This window comes from Bos javanicus, chromosome 2 (assembly GCF_032452875.1).
Source record: "Bos javanicus breed banteng chromosome 2, ARS-OSU_banteng_1.0, whole genome shotgun sequence".
Taxonomy (NCBI): domain Eukaryota; kingdom Metazoa; phylum Chordata; class Mammalia; order Artiodactyla; family Bovidae; genus Bos; species Bos javanicus.
The window spans coordinates 110,492,669-110,512,270 of NC_083869.1; the positions used below are offsets into that span (position 1 = coordinate 110,492,669).

At 40.8% G+C, this 19,602-nt stretch overlaps 1 protein-coding gene across 2 annotated transcripts in view; it reads right to left on the reverse strand.

Annotated features, from left to right (window-relative positions):
- Window positions 1-8,988: 8,988 nt before the first annotated feature.
- Window positions 8,989-19,602, reverse strand: part of PAX3 (paired box 3) — a 101,914-nt gene continuing 91,300 nt past the window's right edge. For both annotated transcript variants that reach the window (XM_061386289.1, XM_061386279.1), the window contains exons 8-9: window positions 11,017-11,263; window positions 8,989-10,522 (exon numbers count right to left, since the gene is read on the reverse strand). In XM_061386289.1, the coding sequence (XP_061242273.1) occupies window positions 10,488-10,522; window positions 11,017-11,263 (282 nt within the window). In that variant the 3' untranslated portion in view covers window positions 8,989-10,487. The remainder of the gene's footprint in view (window positions 10,523-11,016; window positions 11,264-19,602) is intronic.

Sequence of the window (19,602 nt, forward strand, 5' to 3'; positions counted from 1 at the left end):
GAACTATTTTCATATTTCATGACACAGACTGAGTAACTGGATAACATACACTGTATTTCCAAAGACTGGAAGACATTTACGCCCAAGTGCTGATTTCCTGTGGTGTGCTATTGGTCACTTAGACAATGGGGTTTTAGGCAGTGCTGTGTGTGTGTAGTAACTCAGCCAATTCCTTTTTTGTGCTTGAAAATCTTCCAGTTACCAGCTGTCAGAAACACAATTTAACTGCTTATCATTACAAAAATGAATTAATTCCAATTCATCTCTGCAGCAGGAGGGCATCAGATCCTCAGGTTGCCATAGTCAACATTTTTTCTTAAATGAAAGAAATTATTTACAAGGCATAATATCCATTTAGGTGCTAGGATAATAATTTATGAGATACCAGAGTTCTCTTCCTCAAGATGTCTGCTTTTCCCTAATATTGAAACAAGGCTTGAGGCCCTAAAATACTGACCAGTCCAAAATAGAACCCCAAAATTTAAATCTTTACAATAATTCTGAAAGTGGCAATGAAACAACAGGGCGTTATATTTGTGTAGAATCTTTCATCCAAAATTTTTGAAACTTTTCACAAATATCTCAATTTTCTTTTAGCCTCCCCAACAAGTAGACACTGTCTGCCATATTATCCTCAGTGCAAAGAGGCTAAGAAAACCAAAATATTACCAGTGGTTATGTTTGGCTTCTGTTTCTCTCAGTTAAGTTCAGTTCAGTTGCTCAGTTGTGTCCGACTCTCTGTGACCCCATGGACTGCAACACACCAACTCCCGAAGCTTGCTCAGATTTAGGTCCACCAAGTCAGTGATGCCATCCAACCATCTCATCCTCTGTTGCCCCTTCTCCTCCTGCCTTCAAAATCTTCCCCAGCATCAGGGTCTTTTCAAATGAGTCAGCTCTTCACATCAGGTGGCCAAAGTATTGGAGCTTCAGCTTCAGCATTAGTCCTTCCAATGAATATTCAGGACTGATTTCCTTTACTATTGACTGGTTGGATCTCCTTGCAGTCCAAGGGACTCTCAAGAGTGTTCTCCAACACCACAGTTTAAAAGCATCAATTCTTTGGGCTTCAGGCTTCCCTGGTGGCTCATCTGGTAAACAATCTGTCTACAATGTGGGAGATGTGGGTTCGATCCCTGGGTTGGGAAGATCCCCTGGAGAAGGGAACGACTACCTACTCCAGTATTCTGGCCTGGAGAATCCCATTGACTGTATAGTCTGTGGGGTTGCAAAGAGTCAGACACAACTGAGCAACTTTTACTTTCTGTTAATTTAGATGGCCTTTTTTTTTTTAATCTTTCTACTTTTCTATGGTTTCTAATTTTTTTTAATGGTCCATTAGTATTTTTAAAATGAAAACATAATTTTTAATGTTGTGAATACTAACAGACATTGCTACCCCTATAATAGACCAGGGGCTTCCAGGTGGCACAGTGGTAAAGAGTCCACCTGCCAATATAGGAGACCCAAGAGACACAGGTGTGATCTCTGGGTTGGGAAGAACTCCTGGAGGAGGAAATGGCAACCCACTTCAGTATTCTTGCCTGGAAAATTCCATGGACAGAGAAGTCTGGTGGGCTGCAGCCCACAGGCCCGCAAAAATGTTGGACACAGCTGAGCAACTGAGCACATACATGTATAATAGACCAAGTAAGGAAAGCAGTAATAGCTTTTCTTTGTTTTACTTTCATCAACCCATTGGCCTCAATGCCACACACACACACAGACACACACACACACACAGACACACACACACACACACACACCTTCACTAAGAAGTAGAGTATCAGGTCCTTTATCTACTCCCAGTGGGGACAGAAAAAGAATTAACATTTCTTGGAAGTTCACTCTATGCAACAGTCTGTGTGGAAACACATAGAATTAACTCAATTAATCTCACTATCCTATGAATTCTTATTCACTTAATTTTGAAAATGGCAGCTCAGAGAAGCTATTGCTTGGAGGGAATAAGTAAATAATTATAGGAGATTGAATCAGTATTGAAATCCACATCTAAGTATTCACACAGGACAACACATGCAAGTTAAGTCTCACTATGTTACCTCCCAAGATCTCCAGTCCTGCATCCCTCCAACACGTCCTCCACGAAGGATGAAGATTAGATAATGTCCTTCCTCTGCTTGAAAGTCCTCAGTCCCTTCCCACTGCATACAGAATCAAATCCAAGCCCCTTACTGTGGCCTATAGGGGACCTGGCATGACCCAGCCCAGGCCAGCCTCATTTTTCCGCTCCGCATACCAGATGAAGGACCTAATTTCAGTACCTCAAACAAGCAAAGTTCGTTCTCAAACCCAGGCCATCACAATTGCTGTGCCCTCTGTTTAGAAAATTTCGCTGTTCCCTTCCCAAGAGTCACTGTTTCTCATTTTCTGCCAGGCCTTCCCTAAAGGCTCAGTCTAAGTCGGTCCCGTTAATCTCTCTTTGCATCTTATTCTTTTCCTTCCCAACACTCAGCACGATTTCTAATTATATGTTTGCTTCTTCTTTATTTATTTCGGCTGCACTTGGTCTTCGTTGCTGCGTGTGGGCTTTCTCTAGTTGTGGCAAGAGGGAGCTACTCTCTAGTCGTGGTGTGTGGGCTTCTCATCGTGGTGGCGTCTCTTGTTTCAGAGCGTGGGCTCTAGGGAGCCTGGGCTTCAGTAGTTGCAGCGATCGGGCTCCACTGCTGTGTGGTATGTGGGATCTTCCCCGACCAGTGTCCCTTGCATTGACAGAAATGGATTCTTAACCACCGGACTACAAGGGAAGCCCTATATGTTTGCTTCTTTATTCGTGTAGATCTACCTTCCCTACATGAGCTTCTGAAGCCAGGAACCACTGTTTGTTGAACAAAACATCATAGACAATAAAACAATTCCTGGCTGGCAGAAGACTCTCAAAAAGTGTTTACCAAATAAATGAACAGAAGGGTTAGAACTCAGATCTCAATGGCTCCCAGTTCACATTCTAACTGTTAGCATAATACTGAGCATTTGCCTCACTGTCATCTCAAGAGAGTGTCAGTGGTATTGCTAGAACCCAGTGATTCTTCCCTCCCTATCTATGCCCTGGATTTCACTGGGTTCTACTGACCCCAGTATCTGACTGCAACACAATTGAAAGAAGTTGGGGCTTTTTCAGCAAAGAAGACAGATGGGAACCACCATTTAGGTAGTCAAACCTGCCCTGGATCATGAGGTTAAGAGTCCCCAGACTTGTGCCTGCAAAAAATCTACTCACACTTTCTCCCCTGACAAATACACATTCCTATAAAATCCAAACCCAAAAGAACTAGAAATGCTTCTCCCGCCAAACCCCTGATATCCCCAATAACTGTTCCTCACTGCCATCATACACTGCTAAGTGTCAGTCTTGCAATGAGATAGCCCTCTGTGTATAAACATGTATTGGAGTCTACTGTCTCTGACTGACCTTTACTGTACTTCCTTTGCATCTTAGAAACATGCCTGTTTTACCATGACGAAAATTGCCCTGATAAATGAGCCATCATCAGTAAGAATTTTTTGGAGCAGAGGTCAGCTTATTATTTTCTTGTTTGTGACTTCAGCCCCATTATTTGGGGAACTCTCAGTGGTAAGAGAGAATCATTTAAAAACCATGACCATATATGGCAAAGAAAAAAAGAAACTATGAATACGTCTGCTCAATAAGTTACATTCACATAAAAGAGCTATTTTCTGACTTCTCTATTCATAGTCATTAAAAATAATTCCTCATTATTTTAGCAACTTGGCTAGGTTACTGTGGAAGTTAAAAGTCCAGGAGCACATTTTATAATCTGCATATTATGACCAAGGTGATTAACTAATAATATCAATAGCTAAAGATTTATTTATTGCCCACCATCTGCCAGGCATGTTCAAGATACCATTTAACCCTCTATAGAGTCCAATAAAGAAATCATCACCATTTTTTGTTCTTTAGAGTAATTTAAATTAGTTTAGAGAAATTAGATGACTTATTAGTAGCACAAATTTTAAAATTGCCCATGGAGAATTTAAAACCTAGGTCTAGCGTTCTTAAAATCTATAGCATTAGGCTACACTGCCTTCAGAAAACTACTTTTAGAGCAGTATGTCATTCTTAAAGACATGAGGATGCTAAGGCATAGGAGAATGGTTTTCTCAGAAGATTGTCCCCTATACTTTGTAACCCTGTCAAGTCTAGGAGCTTGGGGTCCATTGTATCTCTGAAATCTCTAGGCAGAGATGTCATCTCTTCTCTGGTGTGCAGTGGATCCCATTTCAGTTCTCATCACCAGCACCAAACGGCAGCTTTCCAAAATGATCTTTCCAACAATGTATGTCTAATTGTATTTCCCCCTGCTTTAAAATACTACCATGTGTAAAATAGCTATTTTATAGGGAACTTGCACAGGGAGCTCAGCTTGGTGTTCTGTGATGACCTAGGGGAGGGAGGTTCAGGAGGGAGGGGAGATAAATATACATACGGCGATTTACTTCATCATACAGCAGAAACTAACACACTGCAAAGCAATTATACCTCAATTAAAAAAAAAAATCCTAGTCTAGCAGTCTCATAGGTACTAAGGAGGAAGCTCTTAGAATGGCCTTCAGGGCCCTGCAAGACTTAGCCTCTTCCATCCTCTCCAGCAGCCTTTCCAGCACTCATTCCTAACTGGCGATGCCGCAAATGCCCCTAAAAGAACCAGTCCAGTCTCCAGTCCACTCAGTCCCCGTGCGTGAGCCACCAAGCACAGCTGAACAAAGTCATCCTGCCCTCTCCTGGGTGCTCAAGGTTGCTCCACATCCTGTCTGTGTCCCACGACAGGTCCCTCACTGTTGCACTGAGGCTGTTTTAAATGTCTGCCTCTTCCCACTGTGTTCAACTTCAGAAAACACAGAAGCAGCAGAGGTGAACTCCTGCAACTTCATAGTCTCCTCATCCACCCACCAACATGTCTATATTCTTCCTTACTTCCCTTATTTAAGTAGAAAATGTTTTAAAAGCTGCTCTTTGTCCTGAATAAAGCCTGTCCCTAACTGATTCCATTCCTACTATAATTCACACACCCTTGAGGTGGAGATCCTCCTTCAGAAGATCACGTTGGGATAGTTTGAGACACTCTTCATTCATTTATGTATTCAACAGGCAGGCACGGAGTACTCATTTGGGGACACGCATGGGACTAGGTACTTGGGTACCTATCAGAAATACCAAGGAATGGGTCTATGACAAAGAGAGAACTCGCTTATATCACTGGCATTTAGCAAGAACCCTAAACCGAGTTCTTTATTCCTATCTTCTCGTATATCATCTAACACTGACTGAAGATCCATGAGTGCTTGTCCAAGGCCAAGGCTTGTCCAAGACCTCTGGATCTCCTTGCATAAATATTGCCACATGTCACTTTTTGATGTCTGATGCCAGTTCTCCTTACTCCCAGATGGCGCTAGTGGTAAAGAACTTGCTTACCAATGTAGAAGACCCAAGAGATGAACATTGTATCTCTGGGTCAGAAAGATTCCCTGGAGGAGGGCATGGCAACCCTCTCCAATATTTTTTCCTGGGGAATCCCATGGGCAGAGGAACCTGGTGGGCTACAGCCTATAGGGTCACAAAGAATCGGACACAACTGAAACGACTTAGCATGCTCCTTACTCATAAATGATTAAACATCAAAAAACCAGATTCTCAGAATGGTTGAAGCCCAAATCTTCACCCCCAAAATGGATTTCCTTCCAAAGAGATCTCAGTTCGGGTTCCATGCAGCAATTATATAGTTTGAGGAGAGATTCATCCATGGTATGTCCACACAAAGGGCATTAATTAATCCGTCCCGCCCCCATTTAAGTCTCTTTCTAAATTCACAACCAGTGACCTGGTCAATTACACTGGTTCTGTATGCCAACACTAATGAAGATCCCTTCTAACAAAGGATGTTCTCCAAATATCTAAGTGTGTGTAAATATGCATTTTCAAATTGGGCTAATTAAAAGCCTAAAGCAATATGTTTGTTTCCATCACAGGCACAAAATGTGTCAGTTTCTAGGAAAATTGCCAAGGAACGACTCAGCAGTTAACATTCATAATCCACTGTTTAATAATTTTAAGTTCTAAATTTCAGTTTTTACATTTAAGGTTTTTAGATCAAAGTGTATAACTACACGGACAAAGGGGAAGCCCTTCATACAAAGTCAAGTTTGAACTCAGTTGAATGCTGAAAGTTCAAAGTCCTGAGGGCTGCCTGTCCTAGAGGGTGAGAGTAGAGACCCCAACTAGGGTTAGGACTGGGGGAAGTCAGAGCCCCAATACCCTGGAGACAGATTAGATGCCAAAAGAAGTCAGGGGGAAATGATCTACAGAGACTTTCAACATAAGAAATACAAGCAGAGTAACAGATCTCAGAGACATGTAGAAATAAGAGAAGGGCATAAAGAAGTATCAAAAAGAGGTATGAGCCACATATGGCAAGTTCTGAGATCAGGAAGGAAGGGAAAATGATATGTAAGATCAGTTTCTATTGAGTAACCCCACGGCCTGGTAGCATTTCTCTCATGTGTTGGGAGTGAATGATTTTTCCTTTAAATACTTTGTTTTCAACTTGAGTTTGGCATGAGGATAGGTTGACATCAAGAAGTGAGTACCGCAAGCAGGATATGCAGAGATATAGTAATAAAGAGTTCCACCACCAGATTGAATGGAAGTCAAAGTCTGCTTCTGCTATTTCTGATGGTGTGACCTCACCCAAACTAATGAACAATTCTGGACCTCAGTCTGTTTATTTATAAATTGGGGCTTATTTTGTGAAGATTAAGCTAGATTACAAGAGTAGGCATTCAGTAAGGATTACCTTCCTCTCCTTGTATTATTTTTGGAATAAATAATTGTCAGAAAAGGGGAAACATATTGACTTGGAAAGATGGGTGTCCATGCTTAAAAGACCTTAAGGCATTTAAAGAATTTGGACATCTTTATCTACAGGACTATGAGTCCTTGGAGTTTTTACCAATGAGCTCAGGTGGTTTGTTCTCAGGTGGCACTAGTGGTAAAGAACCTGCCTGTCAATGCAGGAGACATAAGAGGCGTGGGTTCCATCCCTGGGTCAGGAAGATTCCCTGGAGAAGGAAATGGCAACCTTCTCCAGTATTCCTGCCTGGAGAATCTCACGGACAGTGGAGACTAGTGGGCTACAGTCGGACATGACTGAAGCAACTTAGCACACACACAGGTGCTTTTAGATCAGTGCTGAACAACAGAACATTCTATGATGGCGGGATGTTCTTTATCACTGCCCAATATGGAAGCTTCTGGCCACACGTGGCCCTTGCACACTGGGGATGTGGCTACTGCAACTGGAATCTGAATTGTATTTACTTTCAATTACTTGTTTAAATTGCCATACATGGTTAGTTGTAGCTTCCCTGGTGACTCCGATGTAAAGAGTCTGCCTGCAGTGCAGGAGACCAAATCTGATGATATTCCTTTATTATAAGGTTCTCTCACAGCAGTCTGGCCTTGGGGAAGCAGAAAGAATGAGTTGAAGCTCACAGGCTCTGAAGTTGGATTGCTTGGGTTTACATCCCAGCTGTGCCATTGGGTGATCTTACCTAAGAGAAGAATGCTAATGACATCACCTGCCTCAAATAAGATGTTGGAAGGAATAAACACAAGTCAATAAAAGTAAGGGAGAAGGCAATGGCACCCCACTCCAGTACTCTTGCCTGGAAAATCCCATGGACGGAGGAGCCTGCTAGGCTGCAGTCCATGGGGTCGCTAAGAGTTGGACATGACTGAGCGACTTCACTTTCACTTTTATGCATTGGAGGAGGAAATGGCAACCCACTCCAGTGTTCTTGCCTGGAGAATCCCAGGGACAGCAGGGCCTGGTGGGCTACCGTCTATGGGGTCGCATAGAGTCGGACACAACTGAAGCGACTTAGCAGCAGCAGCAGAAGCAATACAAGTAAGAGCTTCAAAGAGTATTATGATCATTTCCCCAGTAAAGAGTCCTCATGCTTTACTACAGCCATGTATTTGCTTCTCTGTCTCATCCACGAGGTTATAATTACTGCTGTAACACCAAGGCCAAGTACTTGGCTGGTGCATTTAGACTCTCATTAAATAAGTGTTTAAATAAAGTGTTGAGGGAACAGAGAGAGGGAAAGGGAGGAGGGGGAACAGCACAAGAGGAGGAAGGGAGGGAGGGAAGAAAAATGAATAAAATAGGCAGTAATGCTTTTTCATGAAGAGTAAAGCAAGCTTCCAAAACAGAAGAACAAAATACGAGAGCTTTCAATAAAAACCTCAGTGGACATGACTGCTGGCAATGAAGGTGGAATGACGTTCTCTGCGGGAAAACACGTTTCCAAGTGACTATGAAGGGAGCTGATAGCTCTGAGAGAACCAGGGGGATAGGAAGCTGGCCTCGAAGGGATTGTCTACGAAGAGATTCCACACCTATTAAAATACAAACTTCAGTCCTTAAAAGTATTTTCAACCAATCTTCATCAAGAAAACAGGTGTGGGTTGTGTGACCTTGTATGTCCATGTGGTAGTCTAATCCAGGGGTCCCTAAACCCCCAGACCATGGACTTTTAAGATCCAGGCCTCATGGTGGGAGGTGAGTGGTAGACTAGCAAGCGAAGCTTCTCTGTATTATAGCCACTCCCCATGGCTCACATGACTAAGTTCCACCTCCTGTCAGATCAGTGATGGCATTAGATTCTCACAGGAGCATGGACCCAACTGTGAACTGAGCATGCAAGGGGTCTAGGTGTGCGCTCCTCAAGAGAATCATCCCAAAACCAAGCCCTCTGCCTACCCACCCCGTGGAAAAATTGTCTTCCATGAAACCAATCCCTGGTGCCAAAGAGGGTGGGGACTGCTGGTTTAATCTAAAAGGCAGTAGATTAGAAGTGAAGCATAAGCCTTGATGGTTCCACATTTCCACGTTATTATTAATACTGCATTCACCAGTTCCCCCCAAAAAAATCAGTGTTGGGCAAGTTTTCATAACTGTTTATTCATTATAAATAGTAAATATTTACTGCACTTTTTTACAGGAAAGACATTTTTACAACACATCGTTGTTGGTTGAGGCTGCAACACGAAGATAGCTCTTCTCTCGATCCATCACCCCCTAAGACCAACGTAGGAACTAAACTCAGTACTATGTCTAGTCTCGCTAACTCACTACATCATAGTTTTTAACTCTAAAAGGAATGTATTTGTGCCTACCTCATTCATGGTTCCAAGAATAGAAAGAAATAAATAACACTGCCTTCCACCGTCCTGTTCCTCTGAACATCTCAAAAAACAAATTTATTGACATTCTAAAATGTCACCACACAAACATATGTAAACCTCAGTTCCTATCACCTTTCCATATTGGATATTATTGTATAATTTAAAAGTACATGAGAGCCAACATGGACATCGGTATTGCTGCCCTGCCTTTCATAGAAAAGAGAAGAATGTAAACGTAGTCATTTAAAAAGGATTATTCTCGAACATGTTCTCTCATCAAAAGGGGCAAGCCGGGTGTTGGTTGTCCAGCAAATGGCAAACGTCACTGCATTCTACCACAATGAATCATGGGCTGCGAAAAATAAAGCACCTGCAAAAATAGAATTCTGCTTCTGTTTCTAGGGCCCTGGACTTTGCCAAAGCGTCCGTGAGGTACACAGTATTGCACTCTGATAAGCAGCTGTGGGAATGCACACCACTTTTTCACCCCACCCCACCCCCCACCCCAGGTTGGCTTCCGAATGAAAATAAACTGGGCACATGTCACACACCTCTTCCACACTGAGAAAGAAAACAAGCTTTCCTCCTGGATTTCCCCACCCTCCCGTCCTGTGACAAGACGTGTCCACCCAGGTAGTATATTGACAACCGAATTACAGATGAGGGTAAGATAACAAATAATTTATTGGGGACGTCCTTTACATCTAGTCTAACTTCCTAAAAACGGTGGGACTTATTCTTATATCCATTTCCAGTGTGTCAAAGACTCCTACGTTCCTGCTTCATGGAGCGAGCAGTTTTAAAGTTGTAGAAGTGTCAGCATCGGACGTCAAACTTGTTCTACTTTCTTCTCCGACTATATTTTCAGAACGTTCTGCTTACCCAAACCAGTTAAAATAAATCACACACACACACACACACACACACACACAAATGGAATGTTTTAGCTCCTTGATCATCTGCACTAGAGTTGGGATATTTGATATGTAGCCATGTTAAATCATTGCCTTAAAATGTTGCATTTGTCTTTTATTGTTCCAGATCTTCCTTTTCTCCACTGCTTTTGTTCGACACGTTCAAAAGAATTTGAAACCAACTACTGGAGAAAGAAAATCAATCATTCTCCTTTGTCTCCTGTCGAGATTGCCCCCCCAAGAGGGTAATTTTTTTTTTTTTTTTTTCTGAGAAGATTCTTCATGTCTAGGCCGTGGAGACCGGATACAGGGCCAGTTTACACTCCAAGTGGACAGTTCACTTATGCGATATCTGGCTTGAGATAATGAAAGGCACCTGTAAGGAAACACACGCAGCTTTTCAGGTCAGGCTGGGACAATTCACAGCAAGGGGCAAAATCAGCTACAGGCTGACAATGTCATATTTAATACCGGGGTATCAAAGGATCGAGACTAATATTTTTATTCCTGAGACAAGTTTGACAGAACTCTGTGTCCTGGGGATTATACCCCGTATGATCCTTGGGCTGACCTCATTAAGAACATGTGTTTCTAATGCCAGGGGTTATTTCGTTTGGGCCAACACTTGTGTTCTACCTAGTGGCAATCAGCTTTCACGTCTCAGCAATTAATAACCGCAAGAGGTTGTTGACATCAGTTAAGAAAATAATTATACAAGGAAGCCCTTGCTGGAACGACCAGCTGGCTTTGCCACAAAATTGATACCGGGATGGAAGGCTTAATCATGTTGGCAGCTCCCCTTTCTCCAGGAAGAGTTAAAGTGTTTCACTCTTCCAGGAATAATCACTCCCTAGAAAGTCCAAGGCTTACTTTGTCCATACTGCCCATATTGATAGCCCGTGACAGGGTCCATACTGTAGCCCGTGGTGCTATAGGTGGGTGGACAATAAGATTGAGAGGTCGGCAGACTGTCCAAGCTCTTCATATGGTCTAGTCTCTGACTGCAGCTGGCCGACACCGTGGTGGTAGGTTCCAGGCCCCCAGTGAGAGGCGAGAGCGCGTAGTCAGTCTGGGGTTGGTGGGGTACCCCGCCGTGGTTGGTCAGAAGTCCCATTACCTAAAATAAACAGGCAGATGGGGAAGAAGTGAGAATGCAGGGAGGACCAGACCCTAGCCTGAAGCTGAAGGGATAACTGGAAAAAGCCAAGTTTGATTGCTTTGGAAATCTGCTGTGAGAGGGCTGTCCCAAAGAGGGTAACCTCAATTCAAAGTGGCAGAGCTATTACATCATGCCCAGTGATAACATCGGATTGCAGTTTCAGAAAGAAGGAGAGAGGGTGGAAGAGAGCGGACACCATGCCCCTAGTGATAAGATCAGGCTGGAAATTCAAGGAAGGAGGGACACAGGGACACAAGGATGGAAGGAGGGAGAAATTGTAACTGTTCATTTTGAATACTGTTTAACCATGTTATAACTGGGAGTGTCACGTGTCATTTTAAACAGGCATTTGCTTATATTTTTTTAAGTGACATGAATCTAAATCAAATTCTCTTTGTGTATTTTGAGATCTCTGTCTTTTTTCATAGAGTTCCCTCTCAAGAAAATTACTCTCCTTATGTTGGCCATCCTTCAGTAGTTACAAAAAAAGTACTCCTTCTCTGACATTCCCTTGTGTTTTCCCCATCCTTCTTACTGTGCAATTAATACTTGGTCACCTACTTTGAATTGTGAGTGTTCTGAGAGGAGTGAACTACTGAGTCTTATATTCTCAGCCCCTAACAGTTCTTAGCACTTATCAGGCAAATGATTCTTCAAATAACTTCCTCCATTTACCTAATCCTTTCATTTCTTCTCCAAACTAACATTTTCATAAGAAATGTCAAAAAAAAAAAAAAAAAAAAAGCCTGAAATGCAAACATATTATAAGAAGTCCGTTTGGCTTTTTAAATAACCCTGGAGAGCAAGCGAACTTTTAAAACAACAAAACTGTAATAACAGAACAACTTTCTGATTAGCACGGTGATGAGTTTCACAAACTCAGGCTCGCTGACCCTTACAACACACTGTGATGGAAGCAAGTGGATAATTAATTTTGCAGCTGGAAAACTGCCACCCAAGAGAGGAAGTGATTTTTCTCAACTTCGTACAAGTCGGTGGCAGGGCTCAAAAAGCAATCGCAGAAGAAATAGACTGCTGGGTAAAGAGCTTCACCTGCTCACAAAGTATTTCAACGCAGGGGCCCACCAGGGCACAATACTTCCATCCTAGTCCCGCTGTGTTTTAGGAAGTCTGAAGCATATGGAGATGAAAATGCACAAATAAAAGCAAGACGAGAGGGCAGTAATGGAACTCAATCTTGACTGGAGGCCTCTGTTACCCACTAAGGTAATTCAGGCCACAGAATCCTGGATGGAGGTGCACCAGTGAGGCAGGAGGGAGGGGTGAATCTTGCATTCCAGAAAGCTTCCTAAATTAGATTCCAAAACCAGTGAGGCCACAATCCCCTTTGGGAAGGGTTTGCATAATCCTCATAGCTAAACAAAATCTTCTTGAAACAAAGCTTTAAACTGATCCATCTTCAATTAGCCCCAAAAGACCAAAAAAAGGGGGGATGGGGTAAGAAAACAAAAGAGAATCTGTTCACCACCTTCTATGGATTACGCATTCTTCCTCCAATCCTTCTCACCTCCCTCTTCCCCACACACCCAAGTCTCTGTTCTCCATTTCCTTGTCTCCCTTCACTTGAGTTCTTGTATAAGATGTGTGAGCAGATGGGAAGGGGGGCCAGTGTAGGGCAAGCAACGCAGTTGTTCCCAAATTTTAAAAGACATTCCAAGGGATCTAAATTTTCTTGAGCTTGAGATTTTTCAAAATCTCTAAAATTATATTCAAAAAAATAATTATATGTTTCAGAGCATAGTTCTGTTTTCTTGGGGATTAGAGAAAATGAGAGTCACAAAGTACAGTAAGAATCAATAGGATTCCCAGCTCTAGGAGGATGAAAGTCACCAGAACTTGGGCTCTCATATAATGCTATTTACAGTAAGTTGATTACTTCATTTTCTCATTTAAAAAAACCTAAACATAATGCAAAATGCATTTATTTCCTGAATGTTCTTCCACCTATACTTTTTTTTTTGCCTTTCTTTGAGCTCATATAGGTGATTTTATGGTATATGTTAGGAAAATTTGTAAAGGTCAGTTGACATACTAATTTATTAAATATTTTCTTTCAGCCCAAATTACTAATGTCTATTAGAAGAAAAAAGTCTTTAAAATAGAAGTTGCTCAGTACCAAACACAAACCTTTCAAATCAGGAGTACCTCCCTGTATACCAGCCTAATGGACAAGAGTGGATAAGGAAAATAAAAATACTAAAAATGTACCATTCTGGGGAACCCTCCTACACTGTTAATGGTGATGTAAACTATTACAGCCACTATGGAGAACAGTATGGAGATTCTTTAAAAAAAAAACAGCAATCCCACTCCTGGACATATATCCAGAGAAAACCATAGTTCAAGAAGATACATGCACCCCAGTGTTCATTGCAGCACTATTTACAATAGCCAAGATATGGAAGCAACCTAAATGTGCATGGACAGATGAACAGATAAAGAAAATGTGGTACATATATACAAAGGACTATTACTCAATTATTAAAAAGAATGAAATAATGCCATTTGCAGCAACATGGATAGACCTGGAGATTATCATCCTAAGTGACGTCAGAGAAAGACAAGTATCAGATGATATGAAGAATCTTAAAAAATGATACACTGAACTTATTCACAAAACAGAAACAGACTTACAGACTTAGAGAATGAACTTACAGTTACTAGAGGGAAGTGTGGGCAGGGAGGGATAAACGAAAGTTTAGGATTGACATATACACACTGCTACATTTAAAATATATAACCAACACAGCCCTGCTGTAGAGATCAATACACTGTAATAACCTAAATAGGAAAAGAATTTTTAAAAGAATAAATATAGCTATAGGTATACCTGAAGAATTTTGCTATACATCTGAAACTAACACAATATTGTTAATCAACTACACCCCAATAAAAAATAAAAAAATTTTTAAAGTATGATATTTTTAATGAAAGGGGATTTTAACACAGGGCACAAATATTTTACTGTGTAAATAATCTGTGGTAAGGTTTTTTCAAAAAGCACTTAGGAAAAGCAACTTTGTAACTATATCAAATCAGAGAAGAAAAATATACAGTGTTACTGGATAAAAAAGAAGTATATTTTTAATAGTGTTTTTCATGAAGCTGCTGCTGCTGCTGCTAAGTCGTTTCAGTCGTGTCCGACTCTGTGCGACCCCATAGACGGCAACCCACCAGGCTCCCCCGTCCCTGGGATTCTCCAGGCAAGAACACTGGAGTGGGTTGCCATTTCCTTCTCCAATGCATGAAAGTGAGAAGTGAAAGTGAAGTCGCTCAGTGGTGTCTGACTCTCAGCGACCCCATGGACTGCAGCCTACCAGGCTCCTCCGGCCATGGGATTTTCCAATTCTGTTAATGGTATATCACTTTAAGGAAGAAATGGTATACTCTATGTACCATTACAGTTGAAGTGTAAGAGCAGAATTTTATTCAAAACATGCCCACTCTCCCATGAGCTATATGTACATTTTTGTGATAAACTTTTTTAATCCTCTGCCATATATTTCTTGTTTGCAAAACTCTGAAGGCAGTAATAACTTTGTCCATGGGGAAAAATACATGAAGACCCTAAAAGAGAAGAAATGAGTCCTTCCGAGAAGCAAAATTCAACTAATGCTGTTTATGTACCAACTTATTGGAGTTGCTGAATTAGAAAATATCTTAGGACAGGAAGACCTTAAAACATTATCTACTGATGGATGGAGAAGATAGGGTACTATCTCCAAGGCTGTATTCTAGGGCAAGAGAAACAGAGTTCCTTAAAGGTGCCAGGGCACAGTATCCTGAAGACATCCTGGGTCCTGATCCAATCAGGAGGAGTGGCTGCTGTGTGAATGGAACAAGAAGGATTCTTGTTAGGTCTTCTTGTCGCTATTACCAATGTCACACACCGGAAGCTAGTGACAGCTTCTGTATCAGCAGCTGCCCTTAGCTCAGCAGCCCAATATTTCCAGAGGCTAATGTGAAGAAGTAAAGAGGACCAGAGACCCATTATCCCTTTGACTTCCCTGAGCAAGCCCAAGAGACAGATAGTCTCCCATGAGTTTTTCTTTCCATTGAGATAGTCACACATTGTAACCATGACTTCTTTCTCAGGAATTGTACAAGGATGGAGAAAGAAACACTAATATAACCCTACATTTGCTCTGAAATGGAGTTAGTGAATGATGATAATTAACACAATTAATTTCAATGTTTCATGCTGAGAAAACATGAGATGTATATACGTCATTTTACTAACATATTTAAAAATCAAAAAGGAAATCTGTGTTAGGAAAGAAAAATAACTATATCAATACAAAATGTATTACTTTCCCCTAACATAATTTAAAACCTCAAGTCTCTATGGAAGGGTCCCATTACACTTTTATGTACGTTTCTTTGAAAGCAATTTTGCTATTCCATGTGGTTCAAGGGAAGCTCTGGAAATTTCTTTTTGCTGCACAAAGTTGGGAAAAGAACTTCTTAGAATTCCCCAATATGGCCACAGAATATCTTCCAGTCATATTTTAAAGAATGTTGTCAGGATCTTTTTTATATATGTTTTTCCTAAAGCAAATTGTAGTTCAAAGCCTAAAATAAAATCTTCACTGGTTGCAAAGTGGGGTTTTTTCCTCATAAGCCATCAGTAAGGTATTTCTGCTGCTGCTACTGCTAAGTCACTTCAGTCGTGTCCGACTCTGTTCGACCCCATAGACGGCAGCCCACCAGGCTCCCCGGTCCCTGGGATTCTCCAGGCAAGAACACTGGAGTGGGTTGCCATTTCCTTCTCCAATGCATGAAAGTGAAAAGTGAAAGTGAAGTCGCTCAGTCTCTATTTTTGCCCGATTTTATTTTTTAATTTGAGATAGAAGAAACACAATTGCCTGGTTTTCACAAATAATTTCAAAGGAAAAAAAAAAACTCAGGGCTACTCAGTTCTGTCAATTCAACACCAGTCATATTCTTATTAAATGTCAGATAAGTCCGGGAACTGCAATGAACAAGAAAATTATTCCTTTTATAAAGATATCTGTCTGTCTCCTTGGGAAGGGAGATAGGAGGAGGATATTTAACTTTTAGTTGAGTACAAATCTAAGGTGAAGCGTATAAAAATCTATTAAATATATTGGTAAATATTTCTCAGATGTCATTTCTAAATTGTTTTATGGACAACCTTTAAAAATAAATTCAAACCTTAGAATCGTCAACCGGGACTTCTGCTGGTTCCTTAGTCATTCCCATTATTAGAGGCCTTTTTGAAGATCCTTTTAAACTCATTCTCAAGTTTCAGAATTCCAAATAGGTTGTTTATATCTTGATTGGAAGATTATATGGTTCAGGAAAAACTAACTTTACAATTGCTTCATGCCATATTTCTTGAATTAATTTTAAATATAAAAGATAAAAAACTATGAGCCAAATTAAGATTTACATTTAAAACAATGTGTCTGGAAAATATTTGTCTTGGCTTACGTGTTATGATTTTGCCATCAGTTAAAAGTGCTTAGAGCTTATCAGAAATCTAAAATGATTTAGCATATTATGGTGTACGTCTAGGTACTTCTTTTTTTCCTTAGCAGGAATCCTGGTTCATGACTTTATTTTCTTTTTTGCTCCTAAGTAATCAGATGCTCTTCTAACTTAACATTTACTAATACACATTTAGTTGCATTTTGGAAAACCACTGGGAGTTACAGCTTTGTATGATACAAAGAGGTTTTATTTTAATAGCTTCTACACTTTTCTTGAACTCCGGGAGATGGTGATGGACAGGGAGGCCTGGCGTGCTGCGATTCATGGGGTCGCAAAGACTCAGACACGACTGAGCGACTGAACTGAACTGAACTGAACACGTTTCTTAAAAATCTAATGATTTTAAACTTTTAAAATCTGGATATAATTTATTTCCAGAACCAAACAAAAAATCCAAATGTTTATGCAAGTGTATTTTTCAATACGGGTGCTACTGAAGTTATCTGATAGTTAAATTTCAGCAACTATATTTTTAAGGCTATACCTAAACCTAAACTTGAACAGTGGAGACTTTCCCGAAAATGTTATCTTCAGATTCAAATGCCTTAGGAATTATCCTGCAGTTGATTAGCATCTAAATAATTAGATTTTTTTGCCCTCTCTGTTTGAAAGCTGTAAGAAGGAAGTTGCCTTAAGGCAGAAGTTTCTCTTAAGGTAAGAATGGTGACCTTCTCACCCATCCAGATTTAGGGAAGGGCATGGCTGATCTCTGCCTAACCAGAAAGAAAACTAGTACATGTAAAATGTCCAGCCAAATACATACTTAATGTGTTGGCCAAAAAGTTCGTTCGGGTTTTTCTGTACATTTATTTAAAAGCCCAAACAGAAAACCTCAAATGAAATTTCTGGCCAACTCAATATTTTTCTTTAATGCTAATCCTCAGCTAACATTTTTAAGTAGCTCTGTTTCATGCATGATGAAAAAGTATGAGTGCCAGACAAGTGTGGTTCACATGGTACATACATTTCCAAGATTTATTTGAAAAAAGCACTGTAAGTACTGTATAAGCTAAACTTTTAAGTGTTACATGTGCTTTAATCTCCAACTCTGTGATCAGTTACAGAATGATTTTTACTTTATCAGTTCTGTAGAATACCTCTTTCTCAATAGACCTAAACTGTCAAATGGACAGCAACAGAGATTTCTTTAGACACTGATGACTAAAATATAAATCTAGGCAGAAAATTCGGAGAAGGCAATGGCACCCCACTCCAGTACTCTTGCCTGGAAAATCCCATGGACGAAGGAGCCTGGTGGGCTGCAGTCCATGGGGTCGCTGAGGGTCGGACACGATTGAGCGACTTCACTTTCACTTTTCACTTGCATGCATTGGAAAAGGAAATGGCAACCCACTCCAGTGTTCTTGCCTGGAGAATCCCAGGGACGGGGGAGCCTGGTGGGCTGCCGTCTATGGGGTCGCACAGAGTCGGACACGACTGAAATGACTTGGCAGCAGCAGCAGGCAGAAAATTAACATAGAAATGGCTTGCAAGAGACATATATACATATACACATACATATAGAGTGTATTTCTAGACCATGATGGACAATCATATCATGTCCATCTATTATCAATAAAATAAAGCCCATTAAGAAAAAGCTCATTTCACCTAAATGAACACTTATGGTTAATACAATTGCTATTTGACTATGTTAGACCCACCATGGGCTGTAATAAAATTCTCGTATGTTTTAATTCATTTACGCATGCCTGCATTTAATATGCTTTGTGACCATGTCTACAATTAATATGATTTATGAGAAAAGAACATGTGTGATATTGGGGGGGGAGGGGATAGCATACACATTTTTTCTTCTATGAATGAAAAATACAGCAAAACGGCTCAAGGAAAATTGTGGGCCGTTAGCATATTAAGATGGACTGACAGAGCCCTGAGTAAACTTGAGGGAGTTAATGATATCCTCTTATCTGACCCTGACACATTTGCAGCATGTAATTTACAGAAGCTCTGTCCAGGGAATCTTGACAAATGCTCCTAACGATGTCAGGGCAATGTTCCATTCTAATGTAAAACACATGTGGGTCAGATACCCTCATTCATCACTTAGCACAGAGAGTCTCCCACTCTTTCTAGGAGGAATGACATTACCTGCTGTTAACTCTTCTCCTTTCAGGAAATTTCTCACCACCACAGTAGCCCTCTGAAGAGTAAGTACTCAAACTTATCACTGTTTCAAAAACCTGTCTAAAAAACATGACTGTGGAAAATCAAGCATATATCTTGGTTTAATTTCATGACTACTTCTGGACACGTTTGCTAAATATTAATCGACCTTTTGAGACCTAAGAAACCAAATATAGACAGGGAAAAGCTCTACACCTGGGCATTCCACAGTCCTTCAATGAAATGGCGTTTAAAATTCTAATTGCCTATAAACTATGCCTGCATTCAAGGACATGCAGGGCTGATGCACCCTAATAACCATTCATAAATGCACACCTTACTGAATCCTAACTGCCCAGTTTTGTTTGAGATTCTCGTACAACCTTACAATAACCTAGCATCCACATTACCTTTTAGAAAGAAGGGCCTCAACACTGCCCCCTCTGAAGCAGAAGGATGCTCGGTTATACTACATCTCCAATCCCCCCACAAACTTGGAAGGCAGACATTCCAGGCTACTAAGGGAGGAAAAAGTTGCCCAGCTCAACAACGAAATTCCTTCTTTCTTCCAGACCATGTGTGATGTAGGCAAATATTTTTGTGGTTGCCCAAAGCCCGTGTCATAAGACTCCATC